Here is a 27267-nt window from a genome sequence, read left to right as displayed (position 1 = left end):
TTATTATAAGACTGTTTATTATACTGTACCTTGACTGACAAATTACAGACCTGTACAGGTAAGACAGTTCACTGAGAACCTGAACATACAAACCTTGGGAACAGTCAATTGTTGTGGCGCAATAATAAACAACCAGAGGACCAAAGGCAACATGAGAGTTTCATGTTAATGAGGAATCAGTCAGCAATGACACCTCTGATTTAAAATCCACTCATTCTTAAACTAATCTCCTTGGAAACCATACCCTGAAGCTGGTTGCTTTCATTGCTGTGCACAGTGAATAGTCAGAGGATCAGATTGTTTCTGCCACATCACACTTTTAAGCTCAAAAGACAAATAAGCACAGATAAGCTTTTAAAGCAGCTTCATGTTACTTCCCGGAACATGAAGTTTGTATTCATTGTAATCTGAAATGTAAATGCAAACACTTCTGAGATTGGAAATTTATCACCAAGAGCAGTTTGTAATGTTCTTTTGGTGTGAGACTAAACTGTGGCTCATTGTTCAAACTTTAGTTAAAAGATAAAGGTTTTTCCCCCATTACATCAGGTCAACTCATCATTCATGTGGGACAGCCTCAACCTGATGACCCTAAATAGAGCTGCAAATAACAAGGATTGTCATTATCCATTCATCAGCCTATTATGTTCTTGATTCATGGATCGTTTGGGATATAAAATGTCAGAATACAGTAAGTTTTTCAGACTCCAAGGTGAGGTCATCAGATGTCTTGTTTTGGTCCAACAAACAGTCCAAACCCCAAGATATTCAGTTTACAATGATACAAAGTAGAGAAAAGCCGAATATCGTTACATGTGAGAAGCTTGAACCAGAAAAGATTCAGCATTTTTGTTCAAAAAAAAAAAAAAAACGTTGAAAAACGATGAATCGACATGTCGACTGGCTGACATGTTCCTTCATAAGTATGAGTATTTTGTGTTGATCTCACATAAAACTGTCCTACATAAGTCCCCCGAATACTGTATGTATTAATCTGCAGCTGAAAATACATTTTTGACTATTTCTCTCTTATTATTGACGTTTGCTAAAAACTGAGACTGAGGGCAGAGTGCCACAGACAGGGTAGGGAAGTCGGAAATTATTCAGAAAGAGACAAACATGTTGGTTTTGGTCTTTTCACAGGATTTGAAGAAAATTGTTGAATTACACAAGAGTTATCCTTTAAATAATACTCATAAAACTTGTTTCAAAAGTAGACAAAAAGTTTTATAAGTTTATGATCTCAGTCTGCGGGGTAGCAGATTAACCCCTTCAACATAACCCAAACACTCCTGACTTGTATGTATCAGGACATACACACAGCTTGAACACTGAAACTGTCAATTATGCCTTGCATCAGGTACAGTGTGGTTATCCATTATAGCATGGATGGATATTTAAAATCAGGAAACGTGAAATACAAGGTTTTAATCCAAACGTAGACTGAGGTATTGTACAGTTGACATTTTGGAAATATGAGCCATTGTATTACAACACATTAGCACAAAACAAACAGCTTGTTTTAACATTCTTGCTCATGGTTACTTTGCTGAATGAAAAGTTAGTGTGTAGTTCCGCTAAAGTTTTTTAGCACTACATCTACTAATATTAAGTGTCATTCTACCTCACCCAAATTGCATTTGTAGGGGAAATAATGACATTGATCAGGTTCCTGCTGCTTTATTCAGTCTTCTGGGCCTTTTGTCTACCTCTGAAAACACAAATGTGTTTGTGGTGAGCTAAAGGAGGACGTAAATATAGAATTAGCATTTCTCCGGCTTACCGCACCACTGAGCAATACCATATCAGAGTCATAAAACCAAGACAGATTCAGGGTCCATATTTTCTTTTACAGTTTCTTAGAATAACAGTGATTCCGTGTAGCTTATTGGGTAGAAAACACTGCCGAGGCTCCTATTAGACACTGCCCTGAATATCATTCTATTACAGTTTGTGTGCACTTTCCACAAAGTAGGAAACTCTCCTTAGAGAGAATCAGCACTGATCCTTTAAGTCTAAGCTTACAGAGAGATTTTGCCCAGTCTTGCAGGTTGTGTAAAGTGGCTGCTCAGCTGCATTTCAGCCAGGTTTTGGACGGGTTCTGTGGCAGTGAGCCAGCTTCGCCACAGAGACTCTGGCTGGTAAAGACAAGGCATTGGACTCCGCAGGTTGTGCTGGTTGTCTGGTAGCAGGGATTCTCACTCCGATACAAAGTCAAGGTGACTCATGGTGGGTGAGAAGTCCACTCAAGTCCAATCTGAGCAAAGCAGTAGAGGAAAGCCAGCATAGGTGGGGCCATGGTGGACCAGCCTGAAATTAAAAGAAAACCTGTACTCATCACGTTTTATCTGTAAATATTCATACTGCTATGCACTGATGCTTTTTGAGGTAACTACTATAAAGAGTTGCATTCTTTTACAAGAGCAAAAACAACAGAGGGTAGTAGACACAGTTGTTTGTTAATTCTCTCTGCTGTACTGTGTTACGGTTACTCTCTTTTTCTATTTATAGCTGCTTCTTAGAGGGTCGAGCAGGCAGGTAAGGACAGCTGTCTGCATCTCCTCTCCAACTGGCTTGCCTCCAGATTATCTCAGTAACCTGCACCTGCACCCACAATGCGTTTCAATGGTCTATTATTTTCCATTCATGTCAAAATCTAATTCACACACATGGGCTGCTTTATGTACAGCTGTACTGTCCATTTCCTGTCTGTGGAAGAGAAAGATTACATGGGCTAGAAAAGACAGAGTATTTTTGCAGATAAAATGTCTATATTCTGAAGAGTTTTGTGTTTAAGTTTAAACATTAAATGTTAATATGTAGAAAAAATGTGCATAATTTCCAGTAAATGCCAGCTAATTAATAATGTTGGTTTAATCACATTAGAAATGTGCCTTGCACAACTTGAAATATTGTGTATTTCTGACATCCAAATTAATCATGCAAAGCCTTTCAGCTCGTGCCCTGCATGCACCATGAGCAAGCCTTGCTGTTCCAAGATGTCCCAGCGTTTTGTTTTGCAGGTATGTACATTTCATTAACGCCCTCAGTGTGAAATATATTCTCCAACCAGTAATTCAACCTTTGTTGATACTGACTTCAAACTAACAGAGTAAAAAGCAGAACTTAAAGGAAGCATACACCAATAGTCAAACAAGAGTAACTTCTGGCCATAACTGAGAAATGTGTCCCATCTCCTTGCCATTTTGGAACGTTATGAATTAATTTGTTGCTACTACTGATTACTAAGTCCTGGCAAAGAGAGAGGAAAAAAACTAATGAATAGCCTATCTCCTCCAGTTGCATGTTACTATGGGTCTAATCAATCAGTGCTATAATTACACCAGTTTCTTCTGCCACCTGATTAACAGAATGCCTCGTGTTCAAATGAGGTGAAAAGACCACTCGCAGAGAGGCAACTTAAAACTAATTATTAAACTGATTAGTGATCAGAAGTAGAAACTGAAAACTTGTCGGTCAAGAGTTTCCTTTTCTATCTTTCTGGACACATTATCATTAAACTGATAGGAACAAGAATCATTTTCTTTTTTTTTTGCTAAATTAGTGGCATCGCTCTAGGGATGGCTCTGTTTATCTGTCTGTGGTCCAGACTGAAATATCTCAATACTGGATGGATTGCCATGAAATTTGGTACAGACGTGTTCCACTCAAGATAAATTGTGGTCTCTTTGGTAACCACTGAACATTTTATCTTGCGCCATCATCAGGTCAAAATGTTACTATATTTTTACTGATATTATACTTAAACAGACATAAAAGCACCATTCAAAAGTCTACTGGAGTAAAACATTTTCATTCTAACTATATGATTTCATGTAATGACTTATACTTTTGAATTAATACTACGCAGTGTGTTTACCGGTGTGTTACAATTTTAAAGTGGCCATATTATGAAAAAATCACTTTTTCTGGGATTTGGGGTGTTTTTTTGTGTCTCTGGTGCTTCCACACACATACAAACTTTGAAAAAAATCCATCCATGCTGTTTTGAGTGAGATACGGTTTCTGAATGTGTCCTGCCTTCAGTCTCCTAGTGAGCTATTCAAAATCGGCTCGGACTGTGACATCACAGTCCGAGCCGATTTTGAAATGAGCTGGCTAACCACAACCGTTAGCTCGTAGCGTTAGCATTAGCATGCTAACGCTAGCATGCTACGTCGTTCTCAATAGCAAAGCACTGCTACAACACACACAAGTTCACCATAATCTACAAAAGAACTACTTACATGTGCACCCTCATTTAGAAGTCTCCCAGCTAATCTTGCCTTGTAACTGACCAAAGTTGGAGAAACAGGCTTTTTTTTACTGTCTCTAGAGTTAGCTAGCTGACATGCTCTACATCTGAGCTACTGAGCATGTGCGAGTGCAATCAAAGATAGTACAGAAGAAGAAGATGAAAAGAGGTCTCACTCTGTAGCTAAAACAGAAACCAGGTGAAAAGAGGATCTGCAGCAGTGAGAGAGAGCAGTGCAGTACATCAAAAATATGGTGTTTTTTGAAAATTAAACCATGTAAACCTATTCTGGTACAACCTTAAAATACAATTATGAACCTGAAAATGAGCATAATATGGGCGCTTTAACAACTCTCTATGTCAGCCCTATGAATTTAGAGTAACCTTGCATGGGGGCTATTGGGTGGCATCTGAATATAATATAAACGCATCCTCAGCCAATACGACTTAGACACAGTGTAAGAGAGGTCAAAGAGTGCATTTACGCTACTGCCCGCACCAATAAAAATCCCAGCTGATTTAAAAGCATTGATCTCATGTTAATGAAGCAAACCATAACTTATAATAATTAAGCCTACTAAGAAGAAGCATAATGTTGCACACAATTTGCTGTGAGCCTGCCGGGCTTCCAACAAATTTTTACTGTCATTAACGCTTAACTGGTGACTAGAATATGACTTTTGTCAGGCTGCTTTGTATCTTTGAGTTAGTGTTGATTCTAGCGGCCACTTTGGACAAAAGTTTGGACAAAAAAAAAAAAAAAAAAAAGAGTTCGTACCACACCTGCTATCGTAAAAGTCTTTTATTTATGGTGCTGTATTACCCACTATATTACTGAGTTAGCGTTACCGGGAGGTCATATAGATTTGCTCAGACAAAAAATTATTTATTTGCAATAAAGAAAATACGTTACAGATGCATCCTTGCATTTCAAGTGTTGTATATGGTAACTTAGCCTACTTTGGATGTATCGTGAGCAAGTATTTTTTCAAGTATTTTTAATTATTGTTTCTCTCATAAAGTGTTACCGGATTTATGGAAACAATCTTGCATTATACCAGTACCTAAAAAGAAAACCGTTGAGTGTATGAATGATCTAAGACCAGTGGCTCTAACCTCCATAGCTATGAAGGTATGTGAGAAAATTGTGTTAAATAGTCTGAAGCCTCATGTAGAGCATTATCTTGACCCCTGCCAATTTGCTTATCAGAAAGGGAGAGGGGCAGAGGATGCTATTGTCTGTATATTGGACAGTGTCTATGCTCACCTAGATGCAGGGGGACGGTGTGTGAGAATTCTGTATTATGATTTTAGCTTAGCGTTCAATACGATACAACCACACATTATAGTAAATAAGCTTTTAATGATGAAGGTTCCAGGTGTATTTATTTCTTTCAGTCTAAATTTCTTAGAGAAGCTAAATTCAAAAGTTAAGTCAGATAAGATCATGACAAACACAGGGTCACCTCAGGGAAATGTTTTATCACCCTTTCTTTTCACCATTTATACTGCAGACTACAGTCCACAGCAGGCAAGCTATCAAATTGTTAAATTTGCTGACAACATTAACATTGGGTTAATTGAAAATGATGACTATAGTCACTATCAAAATGAGATAAACGCTTTTGTTGATTTTTGTGACACTCATTTCCTAGAACTCAACGTTAAGAAAACTAAAGAATTAGTAATCGATTACAGGAGAAATAAGATGACAGCTGAGGCAGTGGAAATCAAAGGTTCAGTAATAGAACGAGTGAACACATACAAGTATTTGGGCATTGTTTTTAATGATAGGCTAACATGGTCAGATCATGTTGACTTACTTACTGTAAGTCCATGTGTATACTGTATGAGCAAGTTGCAGTCCTTTAAGGTGAATACAGATGTGGTGAGAATGTTTTTTTATGTCAGTGATATGTAGTGTTTGGAGTTACTGTGTGGCGGGTTGGGGTGGGAATGTTGGGATAACCGAGAAGGCCAGGATTGATAGAGTGACTAAAAGGGCTGTAAAAATGGTAGGAGAGTTAAATACACTGGATCAAGTATATGACCACCGTCTGGCAAAAATGACACAGAAAATAACGAGGGACCCGGGTCACCCTCTTAATGATAATTTGACTGGCAGAGTTATGGAATGTAGTGGTAGGCTAAGGCCTCCTGTGACACGAACTAAGCGGTATGCTCTCTCTTTTATACCTCAGACTATCAGACAGCACAACAAGCACTTTAAACGTACATTTTTATAAATTTTGTATTGTATTTATGTATTGCATTATATTGTATTTATTGTATTGTATTAGACGGGTATGCACTGTAATTTCAATTTTTATGGATGAAATAAACTTGACTTGACTAAACCAGGTATCACTGTCACTGTGTCATGAGCCAAAGCATTAAGAGTTTGTTGTAGCAACCAACGTAAAAATAACTCAGATTTTCATGAAACTTTACACAAGTTCAGGGGGCCTATAAATAGTAGGCCAACACAAACACGGACTGATAAGAATAACACGTCCGCACTAAATGAAAGGGGGGTGTAATTTAATGTAAGCTACTGATGTACAACCACATCGTGCATTGTAAAGTTATTTAATGAATGAAATAGACATAACACTAACTTTACAGGCTAATGTCATTATTGTGTTTACATCTTGTTTCACTGCCCCCAAGTGGCCAAAAAATTAGATAATGCTGCTTTAAAAATGAGCAAATATGATATTTAAATTTATATTATTATATTATATGATGGAGTATCAGCACTGAGCTAAGTTTTCTGCACTGACTCTGCGCCCAACCCAGCAGCGAGTGCAGCTCAGACTGCTTATCATGAGTAGACTATCAGGAGGGCCTGCCATCTTGCTTTAGGTACCAAATTAGCCACATTAAGACACGAAGAGCAAAACAGGGACTGGCACAACCAGGATGTCTCTCTATTGGGGAGACTTTGCCCATGCAAATGCATAAAATACCCCAGTATCCACTGAAAACACTACGAAATATACAGACTTACTATATTATATGTGTGAGTGTTGTGGAAAGCAATTTACCTTGAATGAAGACACGCTTCCAGAAGATTCTGCCAACATGTACCCCCCCGAGGAACACCAGATTAGAGAGGATGAGCATGGCAGTAGAGAAGGCAGAGAGAAGGGCAACACAACGCCTTTCCATCGCCGCAGATAAATTCTGCGCCTGGGAAATCAGGGAATAAATAAGTAAACTGCAGGAGAACCACAAAAGGTTTTGATCATAAATCTGAGAAACAAAGAGCAGCAAAGCACCTGGTACTAATGAACTGTGTAAACATAAACTAGGAGGATTACAGGGTCTGCCATCAGACTTTATTACTGTTTTGAGAACGTGAACTTTCTCCCAAGACTAGAAGCAAAAGTAGCAATGTTTCTATTGTTAATGTATTGGAAACAGACTTTTACTCACATAAATGATGGCCGTTAACTGTACTGCGCCAATTAGATGTGACAGGTTCCAACCAGTTTGTCTCCAGTCTGTACTTACTGTAGCAGCTCCAGGCATTATCTCTTATTAAATCAGATTACATGACCCCTTGGTTTCTAGCTACAGGAAAGATTTCATTATGTTCACGCATCTTAACTGAAAATCCAATTGATTGAATAACCAGGGAATTATGTCTATGTACAATTTTAATCTCTTTGACATCCTTTCTCTGCACTGTCAGAGGTAAAACTTGGATTTCAATTTCAACAACTTACAACAATGGAGTGAATAAAAGACGAGGCAAAGAAAGACTTCAGTCCATTTTCCACCAGAACTCCAGCCCAATTCATCAGGGCCCAGTACTGCAAGTAGTCATGTCCACCGTGCCAGAGGCATACAAATCCGAATGCAAGGCCAGTGGATAATATTTTGTAAAGAGGACCATGGTGTGAACCTCCCAACGGCACATAGATGTATCTGGAACATGAGTACACAACATGAAAAAAATCTGTAAAGACAATCAGAATGAATAAAATGTTACAGCTCTTTAAATGGGATCATAATCTGCCTGACACAAAGAAAACATAAATACATAAATAAGTGATATAATAACAGACAGATCTTTTGTAAGGACATGGACACAGATGTACTGCAGCCAGTGAATAGTGCACATGTGAAACAACGGGGTGTTAAAAATGGCACCACAATGCAGCAATGAATTGCAAAGAACACCTGTCACACAAATGATCATGTGATGTTCAATGATTTTTAATCAAATAAATGCTGCTGTGACGCTCAGCGCAAAAAATAGAGGCACTAGAGGGAATATCAATCCTACCAAGTTGTTACTAATGCTGCATTTGGGTTAATGATTCCAAAGTGGTTTCTGTGATTCAAACTAAAACCTTGACACACATTTAACCCACTTTTTTTGTGAAATAGACTTTGTTATTCATCACTTCAGCTTGCTCTTGTTTTGGCTGGGTAAGGTCTGATTTCAACATTTTGGTTGAAACAAACAGCAAATATCTAGCACATAACGCATGCATTTAGTTCTACCGTGGTTCAAATGAGATTATACAGCATCTGGTATAAAAATAGCAGATGTGTATTCACGTAATAGCCCACATGATTTGAATAATATCCCACCAATCAGTAAAGACTGTGGTGCATGCTGTGAAGACAAATGGCCTCAGATATTGTGAGAGCTTCGTCCGTCCCAGAGGTACAGAGAGTCTCAACATGCTACATCACTCCAACGCACTTGGAAACAAACATCACGTTCTGTCTAGTGTTGCTGAGCTGGGAACTAATTATCTCAGCCACCCTGTGGATAATCAATGTTCCTGAAAGATGAGCCAGCATTTTCTGAGCCTTAAATAGAGTGGCCAGCTTGGCCATATTGGAGGACGAAAGTAGGTGCAAAAACAGATGGAGAGGAACCAGTGTTAAAATAAGAGCTGACAGAATACATAAACATACTGAGCACCTTTCCGTCTATTTAAATTATTTAAGTGTAGACAGATTCTGAACAGATGTAAATTCGTTAGTGCTAAACCCACCAGACTGCATTCAAAAAAGCAATACTTATAGCGTATATAGAGCCAACGTATGTAAATTGGTAAACTATGTGTTTATTTGTTGTGATGTTGTGAGTTGTGATGGTTGGAAAAGTGGAAAGACGACCCAAAACGGCTTTTCATAGTTTTATTTTGCTACTGTCGACTTTGAATGAAGTGTATTTTACAATGCTAAAATTACAGTTTATTTACATGTATACACAGTCTGGTGGGTTTAGCGAACGCAAACACGCGGATGTTTTTATGTTAAAAAAATACAAATAAAATACAAGCTGGACAATAGCTCTATTAACTTACATTCTTATATAGGCAAGGCAAGGCAGCTTTATTTGTATAGCACATTTCAGCAAGATGGCAATTCAAAGTGCTTTACATAAAACATTAAAGAACAGTTGAAAATGCAAAAAAAAAAAAAATTAAAAACAGATAAAAGACAAGAATAAAATTTACAGTGCAGTATAAGAACAAGTTAACAGAGTCCAACTCAGGCCTCCCAGAGGACTTATCTTAAATGAACAATCTACTCATCTTTGCGTGGAAAAAGTACTTTTCGCTGCTGCCAACGATCTGGCTTAATACGGGACTAATTTCAAAGATTGTTGTTCCCATCAGTCACTTACACACAAAAACATAGGAAAATAGGGCTGGAAAAAACGGTAGTTACCCTTTAATCAAAATATGATCATTTTAAGACTTACATTAATACCTGAGTAATCAAGGTTTTATGTAACACCTGACTACTGCAAGCAGTTGGAGCAGACAACATGCATATAGTAAAAGGTTTAGAGACTGACAGTAGAAATCAAACTGGCAACTATTATTGTTGGTTTCTGTGCTCTTATAGAGACACACAGTGTACTTGATCTTTCTTTCTTAATCCATGCCCCCAATTTTTTATTTACTACCATTTTTCTCCAGGATTTGGGATCAAATGTTCCTCCTCATATGTAGCAGCAATAACTCAATCAAACAAACTAGTAAGAGCTCTTTTGTTGGCTGATTACAGTGTGAAACAGAGAACCTGAGACAGAGTGGCATACAGACAGGGAAAGCGTAATGGAATGGTGAAGAATGAGCCACTTAGCTGCTCATCATTTAACACCTACGCACTCATCTAGCGCTTTTCAGACCATTTTCAACAGATTTTCAGAACTGCATTAAAACCTCTTTAAAAGCACTTTCAGCAACGCCAGGGCACTGTTTCATGGGTATCACTTGCATCTGCAGTAGGATCTATGCAAGTGATGCCATTAAGCAGGAGAATACAATGTCCATTGGACACAGATTAAAATGGAAACTTGCATTTGCAATTTAAATTCTGGTATCTTAAAATATGTGGAGCCTCTTTAGCAGTCTGATTTCATTCTAAACTCATCTTTAACATCTGAAAAGCAGGCGTACATGTACGCCATCATACGTGTCAACACAAAATTTAATTAGCAAACAATAACCGAGACAAGGGAACATTTTCACAGAATATCAGTGCGTTTACTGACAACCGTGCAACTCTAGCGTTGCCTTAATGTAGCAACCCGCGTCTACCAAGCGGAACAATCTCCCACTAGGCTACATTCAGCCAAGTGTGCATCATTAAAAAGCAGACAAAACTGATAATGTGCGTTGTCCAAAGTACAAGTGAGCAAACACATAACGCTGCCATTACATATGCACATATTAAACAAGGAGGCATTTCTCCAGGGTTAGGGAACAGTAACACAACAGAGGAACAATTCACCAACAACATTCAGCCTCATAATCATGAGAAAGCCTACATGCAAATGCAGCATCCTTGTCCATTATGATAAAACATGCGGGCAGGCAGCTGGAGAATGGCACCTTTTTAAGGTTATTCAACAAGTTCAATGCCCTGCAGGAAATCAGCTCTTTACAGTAAGTGTGCAATACATAACACATACAGTATGATTAAGCACACTTTCCTACATATTAGGCAATACAACTATAGATAGATAAAAAGCTACTGTATGTACATGTAAAAAGCTATATAGGTAGATAGATAGATATATATAGATAGATAGATAGACAGACATATAGACAGATTGATGGACAGACAGGGATAGATATTATAGAGCTATTATTTGATTTAGATGACATTTCACATTTTTAGTAAGCATTAACATCTGAATTAGTCCGTCCACTGCTCATGAAGTGCCTCTTACCTGATGAGCCATCGATACAGGCCCTCGTCAAAGTGCCTGAGAGTGAAGAAAAAAAAAAAGAAATGAATATTGAGTCACAAATTTACATAATAATATAGCACTGAGTAAGAAACATCTGAGCACTGTGCTTCATATAAACATATGCAGTATATATGATGGATGTGTGCACACTCTTTATCATTAAGAAGATTAGAAAAAGGGTTGTTGGGTTGGTTGTTTTTTTGTGCTGCATGTAAACTGAAGCTGTTTTGTGATGTCAGTGGACAGTTTTATGCATTCCATCAATGTTGTCAACATTGCCCAGCTCAGCACACAGGACGGATTGGAGTCCATTGCTGTCAGCACATTGGTCGATCTGGTCTACAGCCAGTGCATTTTTACGGCAAAACCAAACATACAGTACAGCTATCTAATTTTATGTGCTCTGAATTAAGAAAGCCTTTTCTCATTGTTAATTACATTTAGGAACAGAGTGATTTTGCGAGAAGAGAATGGGGCAAAAGAACAGATTTTACTCACTCTTTTTTGTGTGTATATTATAAGGTTTGCATTTAATTGCATGTTTGTTGTATCTAAAGGGCTGAACACTAACATTTAAAAGTGGTTGCCAAGCTGAAAACTAGACATCAGCTTTTGGTTTCAAAACCAAAAAATATGGTTAAATAACAGCATATTTTATATATTTCTTATTTTCCTAAACAGGAAATACAAATGGCACTGTGACACAACATGTTCACCATTGCATAAACCTGAATGTCCTGAAATAATTTGTTTCAAGCAATAGAAATGCTGTTGCCTTTGGCTTTTTTATATTTTAAGTCTTGCTGATTAAGGGGCTTTATCACTACGTAACAAGCACTGCAATGTGTGTGTTCATTTAACTTGAGCAATTGTGACCCCTTCAGCATAAACCAGGCATAGTCTAGTCCTTTACTTGGTTGCAAAAGTGTTAAATGAGCTTAATACATGTAGAGATCATCATCATGCCATTTAAGGTAGGTAGGACAGAAAGGGTGTGTGTGTGTGTGTGTGTGTGTGTGTGTGTGTGTGTGTGTTTTTTTTTTCCCCCGGAGCATGTATGATTCTGGTTCAACTACCTTTTTGACCTGCTCGGAAATAACTGTGGACTTTCTTGTCTTTGTTGGAACTACAAAAGCTACGTATAAATCTCCTTTCCTGCAACTGTCCACGCTTCTCCTATTCTCCTGCCTCAGGTTAATTTGAAGAACCCCTTATATATATTATTCTACCCTCAGCCTAATTGCATCTATTTTTGCACTGCCTCTTACCCTGCTTATTGTCTCCTTGGACAGTTTATTTAATTAAGGGATATTTGATTTTCGCATCAGGACTCGGAAATTGCTTTCTGTTAATTTAACTGACATTTTGTAAGTGAGAGACTTTGTTTGATTTGATTGCTTCAAGTTTATTTAGATTATTATGTGGTTTGAATACAGACAGATTTACTTTATGATTTGTGTTTTCTTTTAATCTTGTGTACTTTTGTAACAAGCTATCTGGGTTATCTTTTCAACTTTTTCATATGAATAAATTTAAAGTGACAGGTTTAGGATTATAATTATTCTTTTCTATTAACTCTTACTTTAAATATTTGGGATAAACCTACGCTACACCATCACTGAATTAACCTGAGAAATAAAATAACATTGTCTTTAATGGTGTTATGCTGCACAGAGTTATACACTGACAAACTGGCATTTGTAAGATCCATTTCAAAACTGACACACATTTCTAAGTGGCAATCTATTTGGTGATTATAACAAGTTGAAGGGTTTTGTTTTGTTTTAGGATTTACTTTGTTGACTACTAACTTAAAAGAAAAGATGCAGCCTGTAAATGTAGGTATGCTTCCAGAGAACAAATTATTTTACCTCAAGTCTGAAAGAATGACATAATGTTCTTGTGTTCTATGTGCAGAGGTGACCTATTGTTCTGATTGCCAGTAATGACAGAAGATGAGACAATTCACTGTGCCCGGTCTGAATCTAATTGCTAAAGCACAGTGAGCACTTGATGTTCAGTACTTCAGTACTTCACCTTCGATTTACCTTTTCCTTAAAGAACACCAGGTATTTTAAAATTTCCAGACACTGTTAACAAGTGTTAACAAATGCTGCTAGACAAATATAATACTGTATTATGTTTATGTCTGTGGTTTTAACTGTACTTTGTTCCACTGTATGATCTTACCTCCACATCCCTGTGAAACTGTACATGATGCTGACACAACGAGGAAGCTTTGGGGGGACTAGTTTATCTAAAGTAGCCAGCATGGACGAAAGGCCAAACAGCACCAGATACTTCACAAAGAAGAACTGGACGAGGGCCAGGGCCAGACCGCCTGTGAAGGAGGAAAAGAAGGTGTGTTATTTTAACGATTAAGCCAAATTCTTTACTTTCCAAAGACAATGTTCCTGTGTTATAAGTCAATTAAATGCATTATTATTATTTTATATATTTTTTTTAATAGAGCTAAACTTCATCTCAAAGGGCCTCTACAATCAGTACAGCATTCAACACCAAAAAAACCTTTTAATTGGAAAAAAGGGAAGAAAACCTCAGGAGGAGCAACAGAGGAGGAATCAATATATGGCGTTAGCACATGGCAAACATGATTTGTTGCTGACATTAAAGAGCTGCTGAGAAAAGCTAAGCAGAAATGTGAAAAAGAAACCAGTAAATGATAATGATACAGGTTCTATATCTGCTTATGGCAACTAGGGGGCACATATGACAACGGTAAACTTGAGGCTGTGCATGGACAGCGGCCACCTGTGTAAATTACATATACTTGCCAAAACTTAGGACTCAAGTGTCCTGCAAAGACAGGGGTTGGACATACAATACCTGGCTGATTATGCCTTTAGATTTTTGAATTAAAATATAAAAGAAAATCCATTAAAAAAAAAAATACTTAACAGACAGAAATTCTGTCATTTTATTAAAATATAAACAAAATCACACCACAGATCATGATGACTGCATTATGAATCGAGGACAATGAGTAAGACAGTAATTAGCATATCTGATGGAGTTTTAGAACCAACTAAATCCTGTGGGGGTAAGATGTTTTTAAATTCTGCATCTTGAAAACATGTTCAAAGTGTGTCAGTAAAACATTAAAAAACATTAACACAGTAGTATACAATATATATATATATATATATATATATATAAATAAATAACACTGCAAGTCAATGTTATACTGTACATAACAGCCAAAAAGACATTATAATGACTTACCCAAGGCCCAGGGAGGAAGGATTTCTAAGTAGGTCTCATTAGACTGGATGGAGTGCATGTACATTACATGGATCATGTATTCTGCGATGCACCACCACAATATGATCCGTCCTGATCTGAGCACCGAGTAACTAAAAACAGATTTGTCTCTGTCACACTCCTCAGCAGGCCTCCGCATCTGCAAGTGTAGAAAGGGAGCTTGTTAAGAGTTGCTGGTTAAAAGAAAAAATAAAACAGGATTGTAATAAAAGAGCAAACACATACTATATAAATATGTACAAACCTACTCCAAAGATGGGTATTAAAAAAAAAATCAAGCAGGCATAAAAAGTGCAGAAGCGATGTAAAAGTGACAGTCAGATAGCTATTTCTCTACAAATCTAAAACATTCAAGTCACTATCCTTTTGTAAAAAGCCCACCACTTATGTGATCATGTCTACTATGTAAAAATGTGACCTGAGATCATCTGTAGCAGCAATTAGCCTCCTCCAGACAAAACAAAAGAGGAGATTTTAGACTAAATCACAGTTTAATTCAGAAGTAGCCTTTGTTGGCTTTCTTACCTGCTCAATGTAGTGCTTGTACGTGATGATGGGTCCATTGTAGAAAAAAGGATGATAGAAGGTGTATGAAAACAACCAATAGAGCTGCACAACTCCACCATGGTCTGGAGGGCACCAGCAATGCTCCAGGCTGAAGCTGATGAAGCGTAGACCACAGACAGCAACACTAAACAGTAGCAGATAGTACTCCTCCTCGGTCTTATACCAGCCTCTCTGCGTAATAAAGAGGGAAGGCCAATTATTTTCAAACCATTTCTGAGGAATCCTTATATTAATAGTGACAGTCTGACACTAAATTTAGATATGCTTTTTAAAATAATTCTATTTTTAAATATGAGACTTTAAAATGAGAATATTAGCAGGTCACAGCATATTTGGACAAATGGTTATGAAAATCTGTCAACACATACTAATAACCATATTCTTAACACATCTTTTAATGAGGTCTGATTAACAGCATTGGGGATTTCACAGCTTTTAAAATCGTGTGTGAACGCAGAACTCAATTGTATGCAATTGCGTGTGAGCACAGCACAGGAGTGAAAGAGGCAGATTTTTATAAGCATGCACAGGTCTGTCAGGTCAATTTCACTTTCTAAATTCAAATTTCCAACCATTGTGACTGGAGCATAGTTTCCTGGCTGTTAACATTCTTAATGTGTCAGCAGGTTTATAAGCGGAGGATGCTAGGAAATCCCAAACGTAGTGAAACACTAAGAGCCAATGTCCATAAAAACCAATGGGTGTAGACAGGAATGGAATGGTGTTCCATATTAAAACTGAATTGAAATACTTGTTGTCATCGATATGCTGTATTAATAAAGAAAAGGCAGTTAAGTAAAATGCCACTTTGTTGATATTCTTTAATTTCCACTGCAATAAATGTTTGACTTTAAGAATATGAATAGTGTCTGTTAGTTTGTCTTCCATTGCCTCACACTCAAATGTTGGTTGTAGAACGTGCTTTTCCCTTCCTCTAATAGGAAATAACATGCTTAGTATGTATGCTTCCAATAAATTCACTCAACTTTTATCTTGTGGTATGGACACAATGTGATGCAAGGAAAAAACATCTAATTACTGGCAAAAACCGACGGTTAAAATGTACGAGTCCGAGTATAGTTTGTAGGGGACCGCAGATTTGGATCGAGCTTGAGGAAAACTTGAAAGTGTCGTATTCTGTCTCCATCTTCAAGAGAAGCCTCAAGGAAAAATTGCTCATAACATATGATTGTTGATTATTCTTGAAATGCTATAGTTTGGGCTGGGATCGTTTGTCTGTTTGTAGTATTTTGTTTGTTAATTTAAGTATGTTTGTATTTTGGTTGTATTTTGTATTGTTTATTTTGGATTTCTGGTAAATTGAGTTTTTGGATTGTATATAATTTGTTGTTGGTTATCGTTATCGGGCCCCCTCCGAAAAGCTTTTAGTAACTTATTTGGAGTTCCCCATTTCACGCGGCTTATATATGATCATTGTACCTTGTGGGATTGTTTTTGATGATACATTGATGACGTGTGAAATAAACGTGGTGGTTATTGATAAAATGCAGCTGAGTCGCTAAATGGTTGTACGTCCCCTTGGTATCCTGTGCCCTCTTGTGTTCTTTGCAAATATGACATTGAGTGATAATCAAATTTAATAAAATCTGATCAAACAGTTATTCTTAACATAAAAGTAATGGTTAATTCGTACAATGCTAGCATAGACACAGACACACATCAAGTGGAGATGCTGGCCTTTGGTCACCCTAAATCTTTAGTTTTGTGACTCTAGTTTTTTTTAACCCACAAAGAACATTTTAAAACATATTTAACAAATTCATATTTACATAGCAAAAAGCATTTTAAAATGTGTCTTTCACTTTAATTTGAAACATACGTTTTTTATCCTTAATAGAAAATAAGGACAGTCCTCCAAAACCAGGAACAGATATAATTCAGTGATACAACCCACATGGATCTCTTGTAGTGGTTGAATGTGAAGTGTGGAGAGCAGCAGCAGGTTGCAGGCCCACGACAGAGCGGGCTTTCGCAGTTGGGCCACTGAAAAGGACAGGCCCAGATGTATCAGCAGCACACTCACGCCTTTAAACCCCAACACACTGCTGGCTGCTAAGAGGCCATATGTTGTGAGTGCTGGCACCCTAAACTATTGGAGAAACATACAAAAAGAATGTTGGATTAAAACATCTCCCACCTGATAGCAACATTCCACTTAAAGAGTACTGTAGCAACTGCTTCGTACCTTGGGGTAAAAGATGCTGGTCAATCTCGATATCAAGCCATGACCAATCAGAGTCCACAGCAAAGACTTCTTAGCCCATTCTGTCCAGAAAGTCCACTCAAAGTCTGATAGGTCCTGAAAAAAACAACTAACATCACCATGGGCCTTTAAATTACACTTGAAGCCTGTTGAATAGAGGCTTTGAACAGTCAAAATGTGTTAAGGCCCTTCATTTTTCAAATGGATAAAGTATTTTAATTTTTTTTACAAATTTGTATTGGTTTTCAACAGAAACACAAGTTATACATTTTTGCCATCATGTCAGTAACAGAGATAGATAAAAGAAAAAAAGAATATATATATGTATGTATGTATGTATGTATATACACACACACACACACACACACACACACACACACACACACACACACACACACACACACACACACACACACACACACACACACACACACACACACACACACACACACACACACACACACACACACACACACACACACACACACACACACACACACAATATAGCCATCCATGTATTCTTAGCAGGAAAATGTCCCAGTCTACTGCCCCCCCCTTCATCTTCACAGTACATGTTAGAGCCTCTCTCCATATTGCTCTGCATACACACACATTGTGCATTTGTGTAGCCATAGTCACAACAGCGCCCATATTCTACAAAAGTAAGCAGAGATACATCAAGCGGAGTTAAAACATGAAAAAAATAAAAAAAGACAGTATTTGAGAACCACAGTACAAGAGAAGGCACTTATGGATTTATCCCAGGTGGGCGTTTATCCCAGGTGGCCCCTCATCACTAGCCGAGTCAAATCCTCGGGTAGGTAGTTAAGCAGAGGAGCCCACATTTCATTGAAAGACCTCTCGTTACCCTTCGCAACTGCACTAAGTCTTTCATGAGGGAGGACCCTGGATATTTCCCTATACCATAATGTGACAGTAGGTGGTTTATCATTGATCCAATTAATTAAAATACATTTTCTAGCCAATAATAGCAATTTGTCGCATAGTTTGAACTTTAAACGGGTTAGAGTCACCTCCATTGAGGGGAGGCCAAGAATGAAAAGGCCTGGGTCCGGATAAAGTTTTTCAAAAAATTATATAACTGAAGAAAAAAAAGCATTTCAAAGCATTCTGACACAAAATATTATTAGACATTAGGACTATGTGCTTAAAACAAACCTGTGTTTTCAATGAGATGCACGATGATGTTGGTTTAGATTGGGCCTTTAGTCAGTAATTTCAACACTGAACTTACCCTTTTAAAACCTGTAACAAGGCCTTTTCCCAACAGGAATTCTCTCTGTAATCCTGCTTCGTGCTCTGAGGAAAAACAGGAAATTTTCTTTACCTTTCCTGCTCAATTCATTAAACCAATGTACAGATATTTTATATATATAGATAGATAGATACTGTACATACATACATACATACACACCTTACCTTTAGAGAACCTGTGCAGTTGGTAGAAAGAGTACAAATGAGAGCCAAAGGACAGCACCCAATATGCAAGGATCTCTATCCATGGCAGGGGTGCCAACTGGGCCTTTGATTTAGATGTCATCAGGCAAAGTCACTGACCTAGTGCACCTAAAACAGAGTGAGTCAATTAGCACTAAGTTTGGATTAAAAACATAAAATAATATCTGTATGTGAAACTGAAATTACTTGATTTAACTCTAGTTTAAAATGTCTGTTTTCAATAAATAATAACAATAATTTTGAAAAAGTGAACATAGGGACATCAAGAAAAGAACTTAATTAAATGAATTAAAGTAAGAATAATAATAAGATTTTTTTTTTTTAAATCAAATGAAACAATGGTGCAACAATTAGAGGTTCTCTTAATCCATCCATGGGCTGAGGCAATGTTTAAATAGCCTAAATTTAACTAAATTATTGTCCAGTTTTGTTGTTGTCTTTAGCTCCATCATAAAGTCTGGAAACATATCTGACCACATCAAACAACAAATTGAGGTAGGCTACTGTTGGCAGAAGTAACGAAACAAATTTAAAATTAGACCTATGTAGGCTATTTTCACCGTACTGACTGAAGTAACATAATGACGTGGTTTCAGAATAATCGTAAAAATGATTTCCCGAGTGGGAACATTTACGTGAATGCCCCATAGACAGTAGGAATGCCCCCTCAAGTTGGAATGACTCGGAATTCGGCGACATTTTTGCTATACCACTTGCTCAAAAGTAAATGTTAATGATAAGAAACTATTTATTAACTCACGTATTGCATATACAGTCATTTCTAATATGGTATTGTGGTATTGAGGGTGCTGTGCACCTAGAGTGAAGTTATTTTTTAGCATTAACTCTGTCAGGTGAAGTACCGTGGTAAAGTTGGTTTTATATTGGACGATTTAAAAAGAAAACATAACTTTTGATTTAAAAATATATTTGTTGTTTTTTTAAATAAACTTTGTGCAATGTGTAGGGGAGTTAGCTGAGTTCACCAAAACTGGTGTGGAATAAATCGGTCAAAAGGGCAAGCTGCATAATAGATTTTTCGAATGTGTAGAATATCTAACGTCCAATATAAAACCAACTTTACCACGGTAGGTAAAGCAATGTATTGTGTTACTTGTGTAGAGGTCCATGGTGGAACGTTAGCCATAACGTTAGATATTTTAGTTGTTACTGGTGCTGTAACAAGTCTGGGACAAAATCAGTAGCCTACTATAAAGCTTTAAAGTGAAAATAAACTGGAAAAAGATATTGTTTTAAGCTCTGAGCAATGAAACACATCTTCTTTGTAGACCAGTAAAACCAATTGTCACTTTGTTTTTCCACATTACGACTTAAAGCTTATAAACATACCGAAGTCGGAAGAACTTCCCAAATCGGGAAAAGGGACCATCCAAGGAGCACATGAATGCTGCATATTAGCTACATCGTGAAGTTATGCCAAACCGTTGCTAGGTAACACTGCACCTTAGCAGAGAAAGACAGTTAAGAAGAATCTTTACTGTTAGCTAGCTAGCTAGCTAGCTACTTCAGTGCAGAGCCATATAGCTATGTCTTTCTCTATCACTCTGCTTCAGTGACCAAACCAGCTACTACCGTTCCTTAGCACCGTCTTGGCATTTTAGATTATTACAAGACCAGTAAAACCAAGTCACTGTGTGTTAAAGTTTTGGAGCTGATTCTGTCTTTCTTTTTATTCCCACATTGTAAGGCTACTGAAAACTTCCGAATGCCAGTTAGCTAACGTTACATAAGCTAGCCTCTTGAACAAGTTGCAGTGTTACCTAATATTACTGGGCCGGTGTCCATTGCGATGCTGTAAATTGTAGACTGCACTGTCTGATAGAGCCTCTGCGCCTGGACCAAAGTGACATGATTTTTTTTTCTTCTTTAGCTAGCTAGGTTTTAACCACTTGCATCCTTAATGTTGTTGCACTACTGCCATCTTCTGGAGTTAACGTTAGCTAGCTAACTCCTACAGTGTCCAGTAGGTCGGACTTTCCTCGTCAGTCCTGTTCTCATAAGGTAAGCTAGCCGGTGGTGAAAGAAGTATTCAGATCTTTTATTAAAGTCACATTTTAGAAACTGTGTTCTGTGTTTAATGATCTAATACAAATAATCATTAGAATTTCAGCTAGACTTGTATGCCCATATATTGTTGGGTAACGTTAGTTTAATTTCTAATAAAACATATTTTACAAAGTACATGTGTTTTGTGTGCAACAAAACAATCTTAATTTCTAAAGTAACTAGTAACTAAAGCTGTCAGATTAATGTAGTGGAGTAAAAAGTACAATATTTACCTCTGAAATGTAGTGGAGTAGGAGTAGAAAGTGGCATAAAAAGAAAAGACTCAAGTAAAGTACAAGTACCTCAAATGTTTTCTTATATACAGTACTTGAGTAAATGTAATTAGTTACATTCCACCACTAAAACTAGCCAAGCATCTCCTGCCTTGTCCACTTCCGTACGTTAACCCAAATCATCTCATTTCTTCCAACATGTCCTTTCTCTCTGATACATATTTCCTGCAACTAACCATCTGTTATAAAGATCAACTAACAAGCATGCTCTAGTTTTTTGGTACACAATGATCACAAAAGCCAGTCGGATGCTTTCCTATACTCATTATAGTAAAAGCATCAAACTGGTTTGTGTGATCATCATCACCGGTAGCTGTGTTTAATCCTCAGCCTGTTTATTGTTACTTGCTTGTCTGTTTTGTTCCCCTATTTCTTAACCTAACATACCTAATGTTACTCCTTTTTGGATTAAGTGTAAATGTTTCCCTTTTATTGTGTTATCCCAATGCTGTTAGAGGAACATAACACCCTGGCATAACATTTATTGACTTCTTCTTTTTCTTGGTTTCATTCATTTTGACAGGCAAACAACTTTTAGAGCATGACTGCCCCCAACTGTGCAGGAGTGACTGTCAGTTTATGACAGAAAGACTTACTAATATACTGTAGGTTTTAGCCAGAGGTGGAAAGTCAAGTACTGTAATTAATTACTTTCATTTTTCTACCTTATACTTCTACCTCATTAAAGTACTAGGTGTATTTGAAAGCTATAGCTACTTTGAAGAATTTTCAAACAAAAAATATGATCAACTTTTAAAATATGATGCATTTAATGACTCACTGATTGCTAAAATAGTCCCTCTTTTGATTTTAACTTTGAAGCTATTCTGATTGAAAGGGTCCTGAAAGTGTATATTATACGAATATATTTGAACATTGGAAATTTAATTGGTAAGAATTTTCACACACACAAAATGATTTCCCTTGACATTTTAATCACTCTAGGTTTTAATGTGGAGAAACTGCGTTGGTATAGTTAGTAGGTTAATTGATCAGCAACTAACTATATGCATGCACGGTGAACTAGACAGGTGTGTAGGGTTTTCACAGCTCAACAAAATAACAAAAAAGGAAATGGGAAATAACAAATATGGTAACAACATCAAAACAGTGTGCACAACGGTAACATGCGTAAATCTATCCGTCACACTTGATTCATTCTTTCCTCATTGACAAAATCTGCAACTCTTCACCAAGAACAAAAACTTTTCTGACATATTGAGTGTTTAGACTCCACTTAAGAATTTATCAAATAAACGTTTGATGTTTCATTCCTTCGACAACATCTACAGCTTGTTTCTTTGCCTTACAACCAGATACAGAGCAAAAGGAGAACGTGATCACATTTCATGTACGCTTTCAGTTAACCACACTGAGATTCAAATTCATCAATATAAGTTAAATGTAAGCTCATGAGTGTGTGTTTGTGTGTGTGTGTGTGTGTGTGTGTGTGTGTGTGTGTGTGTGCATGTGCATGTGTGTGTGTGTGTGTGTGTGTGTGTGCATGCTAACATATATGCATGCATTCATGCGTGCATGTGCACAGTGAGTGTAATAACAGTATGAATATTTTTTTACAGCTCGTCAGTCTCTCCATCAAAGGGCACAGTATCTATCTCCATATTAATGGTGCCGGGCTCACTGCTGCCCACCCAGCCAATAGGAGTGCGGTTGAAGGAGGGCCGGCAGGCGATGTCATGTTGGTACACAACTGTGGGTTCAGGCTCCTGTTTGACCTCAGTTTCGGGCAACTGGAATTTCATGAACTGGTTAGCCTTCTCGAAGCCGCCGAAGGGCATGGCAGACCTGGCAGAGAAAGGGGAGTGGATTATTAAAGCCCACAAAGCACCTACAATGACCTGCAATGGCCTTGAGGGAAGTACCTGTTGAAGCATTTGTACTTGCGAGAATCCTTTTTTTCAGTGGGATCAGGCATTCCAGCTTTCAGAGTGGCTATCAGAGTTTCATCACCCTTCATGGCCTTCTCCCATGGCGACACGTATGTCTTCAAATGAACCAGCTTGGATGCATAATCCCCCCCACCTCCTGTGAAGAAAACATCCAAGTCTAGAGCATGAGACACTCTTGATTTAAAGTTTAAAGTTGTAAAATATATCTAACAGTCTGAAATATCCTTTTTTGCTTGGTTGCTAAGAGTTAGATGAGAAGATCAATACCACTCTCATGTGTGTACGCTAAATATGTAGCTAGAGCCAGCAGCTGGTTAGCTTAGCTTAGAACAAAGACTGGAAACATAGGGAAACAGCAAGCCAGACTCCGTCCCCATATTTCAAAATCTGTGTGCAGAGACTGAGGGAGTGTAGTTAGCTTTAGAGGTGCTGGACCATTAAACTAAATCCTCTTAAAAATGGCCAAAAAATTGATACCAACCTTTTAGTGGAGACCACCCACTAGCCCTTTCTCCTTTTCCATCTTTCCCATGGTCACCCCCACCCTGTCCTCCTGCACCTTCTGCACCATCTGCTCCTCCTGCTCCTGCACCTTTGCTTCCAGGTTTCGGAGGAGGCACAGGGGCCCCTCCGGGAAGGATCCCTCCAAAATGCAGCTGTTTGCTAACAAAATGCCCACCAACATTTATGATGTCACCTCCCATTTGAGCCCCCAGAGAGGGAACAAACTTCTGGAGGTTGTCCTGAAAGAAATATGATCAATATAATCAACCATATGCCACACAGCATATGATTGACCATGTTTATCTTCTTGTTCAAGTTACACCTGACGAGCATTACTGAGAACACTGAGTCCTAATTGTGTATTGGAGGACTTTATCTTCTTCCAGACAACTAAAAAACTCAAATCTAGCTGGTTCGATTGATCAGTAAAGATGTAAGGCAAAGGGTTGAAACATCATGGGTCCAAGTGACTCAACATATAAAAGTCTGTTCTCAGTCCTAGTACTGTGTTTCTTTCAAATGGTTATAATATGAATGGAAATGAGTGTTTTAGGACGGATTAAGGATTGTACAGTGACAAGAATAGATGTCTTCAGAAAATTGCCACAAGTTCCTATGTTGAATTTCTGGTTGGTTTATTCACATTGTATCATTGCATTTGATAAAATTCATAATTTTTTTTTTTAAATTCCCAAAAAGTGATTTTGTTTTCTCCATGAACTATGCTCTTACCATAGACTCACTGCTGAAGATGTCGGGGTTGTTCTCGTAGATGAACCTATCCACTCTCTTCTGCCTCATCCTAAACATCTTGGATCCTTTGTTGTTCTGCAGGGAAAGCTCCTCCAGCATGATGTCTTTAGGAGTCCTGATCTTTGTTCCCAGGTCAAACTCCGATGCCTCTGGCTCCGAGTCATACTCTAGGTAAGGGACATTCGAACATATGTACGGTATCCTGATTGTGCAAAATACATGAATTCTTTTAAATAAACAAAGTCAACCCAGAGTAATAATATGTAATAGTTATGTTCATACATCAGACAAAACCCCACGTATCTTGTAAGATAAGTTCCCCATCTACCGTATCTATAACCTATCATCCATCTATTTATGTATTCTGTTTTAATATGAAAGAGATGCACTGCACATGTTCATGCCAGCCTTACCATCCTGGTTGATATGCGATAGGTCAGTTATGATCTTGGAGAGCTTTTTCCGCTTGTTTAACGGGGCGGGTTTTCCCAGAGGCATGACTGGAGGTTCAGGAAAGAACACCATGTTAGCAGTAACAATATTATGGTTACAAACGTACGTTTGAACATATGTTTTTTGTTCATATTCAGTAGTGATAGAAGTAATGAAAGTGAAGCTCTTTCTCACAACAGACAAAAACAAAATAATGTCAAACTTCTTTAGAAAACATTTATTTTTTTAACTATAAATTGTTTCTATTTCAGAATGTTTATTACATAATAAAACTAAAGCAAAACAATGTTTTCAATGCAGCATCTTGAGGAAGTTTTGCTTGATTTCATGAATTATATTATATTATTAATAGTTATATTTCACGTAACCTTGTTCCTATTCAAAAATACTTTTTGATAGTGATATTACTCAAACTCTACATAGCTGCAGGTTCAGACTAAGGTTGAAATGCATTAAAGGGAGGGTTTTCCCTACAGTTTTAGGATTTCACACACTTGAAAGAAACCTGACTGCTTTGCGATTATCTCCAACTTATCAAGATATCACTCTTTACCGTCAACACCTACAGTAAAGCCTGTTCTGTAGGTGTTGTATAGCCATCAACAACCCCTGAAAGTGAATCCACGGGACCTGAATGTATCAGACAGACAGAACATGGGCCGTCCTCATTTTTCAAGTTCAAGGGGGATGTCAGTGCCCTCAGATTCCCCACATTCCCCAACCAAACAGATGTCTACCCCAAAGGAAACATATAGCTTAATGTGTACTTCAGGTTTGTTTGGGGACACATGATCTGCACACAGACTAAGTCAACATAAACAGAATAATGCTGTGGTTCAGGGAAGTATTGTTCAACAATGTGCAGCTATTCTGCAGTAAAATTGAAGGCTGTAGGATCATAAAATAGCAGCTGATCATATTCCCCAATCTGCAGCCTGCTTAGGACCATGTAGGCGGGGGAAAGTGGGAGTAATACTTTCCTCTGTCTCATCGGTCGAGATATCACTCACCATTGAAGCATATTAACATTAACAACCACATTTCTTACAACCTATCATGGTTTCCTAGTCTGGGATATGTATCTGGTTCTTATATTATCTTATGTGTTGTATTTTACACCATTCTTTTGTCTTGCTAAATTAATATCAACACCTTCAGCTCTCAACCGTTTCCTTAAGACCCAGTCAAGTGGCAAAACATCACATCACATCCACTGACTGTAACTCAACCCACTGCAGCTATTTTTAAAAGCCATTTCCAGCCAAGACATTTTAGCGACGTGTAATGGCGTCATTCGACTATCAAATGGGCTTGACACAACCCTTAAGGACACAATACACACCTCCAGAAATCGATTCTAAGTGTATGTTTGAACCTCTCTCAAAACACAAGTGAGATCTGGAGTAGTTGTGGATGTTAACGAGGAAGGTTTTGGACACCGTTTTAGTTGCCTTAAATAATTACAAACTTAGAGACCTCTTGCGCTCAGATTTACCTCCCCCATGTCAGGGTTTTGTAACACCATATAAAATATCTGCAACGCCCACAGAGAGGGATGGTCAGCACATTTAGTCATTCTTTGCTCATTTTAAGACGTACGGAGAAAATCTAAAAGCAGCAATGTCACTCCAAGAGCCATTTTACTTTAATCGTTGGTAGACTCAAAAGCATCCGACCAAAGTTATAATCTTGTTTACTGAGTTTATGAGGTCCTCTTCCGTTTTTTTCCTTTGATCAGCTGCACACGCCACACAAGTTATGATTGGGAACATGTTGCACATTTTGATTCCCTCATCCCATTTTGTAGTTTGAATTTAAATCCAAGCTGTTTTAGTAGAATAAAGCACACCAATGGGATGCATATCCACTCACCAGGTTTTTGTTGCAATCCTGGGAGGAGAGACAGACCTATAAATACCAAATAGAGAAAAAGAGACCCAGGGCTCAATGGTGGTGATCTGGATCACAAATTTACAAATCCTTCAGTTCCTCTGACCCTACGTATGACTGGACCCAGGTTCCCTGGAAGTGCAAAACCCACCCTACACTCAGATGGCAGATCTTCCAGAGGGTTAGGGGTGTGGGTAGCAGCAGTGTTGGTGTCAAGACCGGAGGAGGAGGTTGAGGTAGGGTAGGAGTATGAATAGGGGTGGGGGTGGGGGGGGGGGCAGCTGAAAGTGCTGATGGGGACATTAAGGGAACAGAATCATTCTCACAGATGGTTCAGACGCCTATAATTAGTAGCA

The 27267-nt window shown here is 37.9% G+C and overlaps 2 protein-coding genes across 5 annotated transcripts; both read right to left on the bottom strand.

Moving 5' to 3' along the window:
- Nucleotides 1-1664: 1664 nt before the first annotated feature.
- On the bottom strand, nt 1665-21040 carry hhat (hedgehog acyltransferase). 4 transcript variants are annotated; one of them, XM_028604027.1, is made up of 13 exons: nt 20823-21040; nt 20392-20505; nt 19003-19149; nt 18818-18882; nt 17545-17658; nt 17179-17448; nt 15297-15509; nt 14733-14910; nt 13680-13830; nt 11469-11504; nt 7987-8188; nt 7303-7447; nt 1665-2310 (listed from the first exon to the last, which is right to left on the bottom strand). In XM_028604027.1, the coding sequence occupies exons 3-13, from the start codon at nt 19121-19123 to the stop codon at nt 2225-2227; spliced, it is 1581 nt and encodes a 526-aa protein (XP_028459828.1). In that variant the 5' UTR covers nt 19124-19149; nt 20392-20505; nt 20823-21040; the 3' UTR covers nt 1665-2224. The 4 variants fall into 4 exon arrangements, with proteins under 4 accessions (XP_028459828.1, XP_028459826.1, XP_028459830.1 ...); XM_028604025.1 differs by lacking the exon at nt 20392-20505; XM_028604029.1 differs by lacking the exon at nt 20392-20505 and having other exon boundaries at nt 17254-17448.
- Nucleotides 21041-22316: 1276 nt separating this feature from the next.
- On the bottom strand, nt 22317-27153 carry myoz1a (myozenin 1a). The gene is made up of 7 exons (XM_028604010.1): nt 27063-27153; nt 26894-26929; nt 24982-25068; nt 24548-24735; nt 23793-24054; nt 23285-23447; nt 22317-23207 (listed from the first exon to the last, which is right to left on the bottom strand). The coding sequence occupies exons 3-7, from the start codon at nt 25064-25066 to the stop codon at nt 22976-22978; spliced, it is 930 nt and encodes a 309-aa protein (XP_028459811.1). The 5' UTR covers nt 25067-25068; nt 26894-26929; nt 27063-27153; the 3' UTR covers nt 22317-22975.
- Nucleotides 27154-27267: the final 114 nt, after the last annotated feature.

Source organism: Perca flavescens, chromosome 17, assembly GCF_004354835.1.
Source record: "Perca flavescens isolate YP-PL-M2 chromosome 17, PFLA_1.0, whole genome shotgun sequence".
Classification (NCBI taxonomy): domain Eukaryota; kingdom Metazoa; phylum Chordata; class Actinopteri; order Perciformes; family Percidae; genus Perca; species Perca flavescens.
Note: the sequence above shows the minus strand (reverse complement) of the source record. Positions and strands in the feature narration are given on the sequence as shown.

Bases quoted from the DNA above. Each gene is read 5' to 3' on its own strand.
- myoz1a (XM_028604010.1), bottom strand. From the start codon at position 25,066: ATGCCTCTGGGAAAACCCGCCCCGTTAAACAAGCGGAAAAAGCTCTCC. The intron at 24,055-24,547 runs GTAAGAGCATAG...TATTTCTTTCAG, and splicing joins TCTTCAGCAGTGAGTCTATG to GACAACCTCCAGAAGTTTGT. The intron at 23,208-23,284 runs GTACTTCCCTCA...TTTCTCTGCCAG, and splicing joins AAGTACAAATGCTTCAACAG to GTCTGCCATGCCCTTCGGCG.
- hhat (XM_028604027.1), bottom strand. From the start codon at position 19,123: ATGACATCTAAATCAAAGGCCCAGTTGGCACCCCTGCCATGGATAGAG. The intron at 17,659-18,817 runs GTAAGTTCAGTG...TGTTTTTTTCAG, and splicing joins TTGTTACAGGTTTTAAAAGG to GACCTATCAGACTTTGAGTG. The intron at 17,449-17,544 runs GTACGAAGCAGT...TTTCTCCAATAG, and splicing joins CCAGCATCTTTTACCCCAAG to TTTAGGGTGCCAGCACTCAC.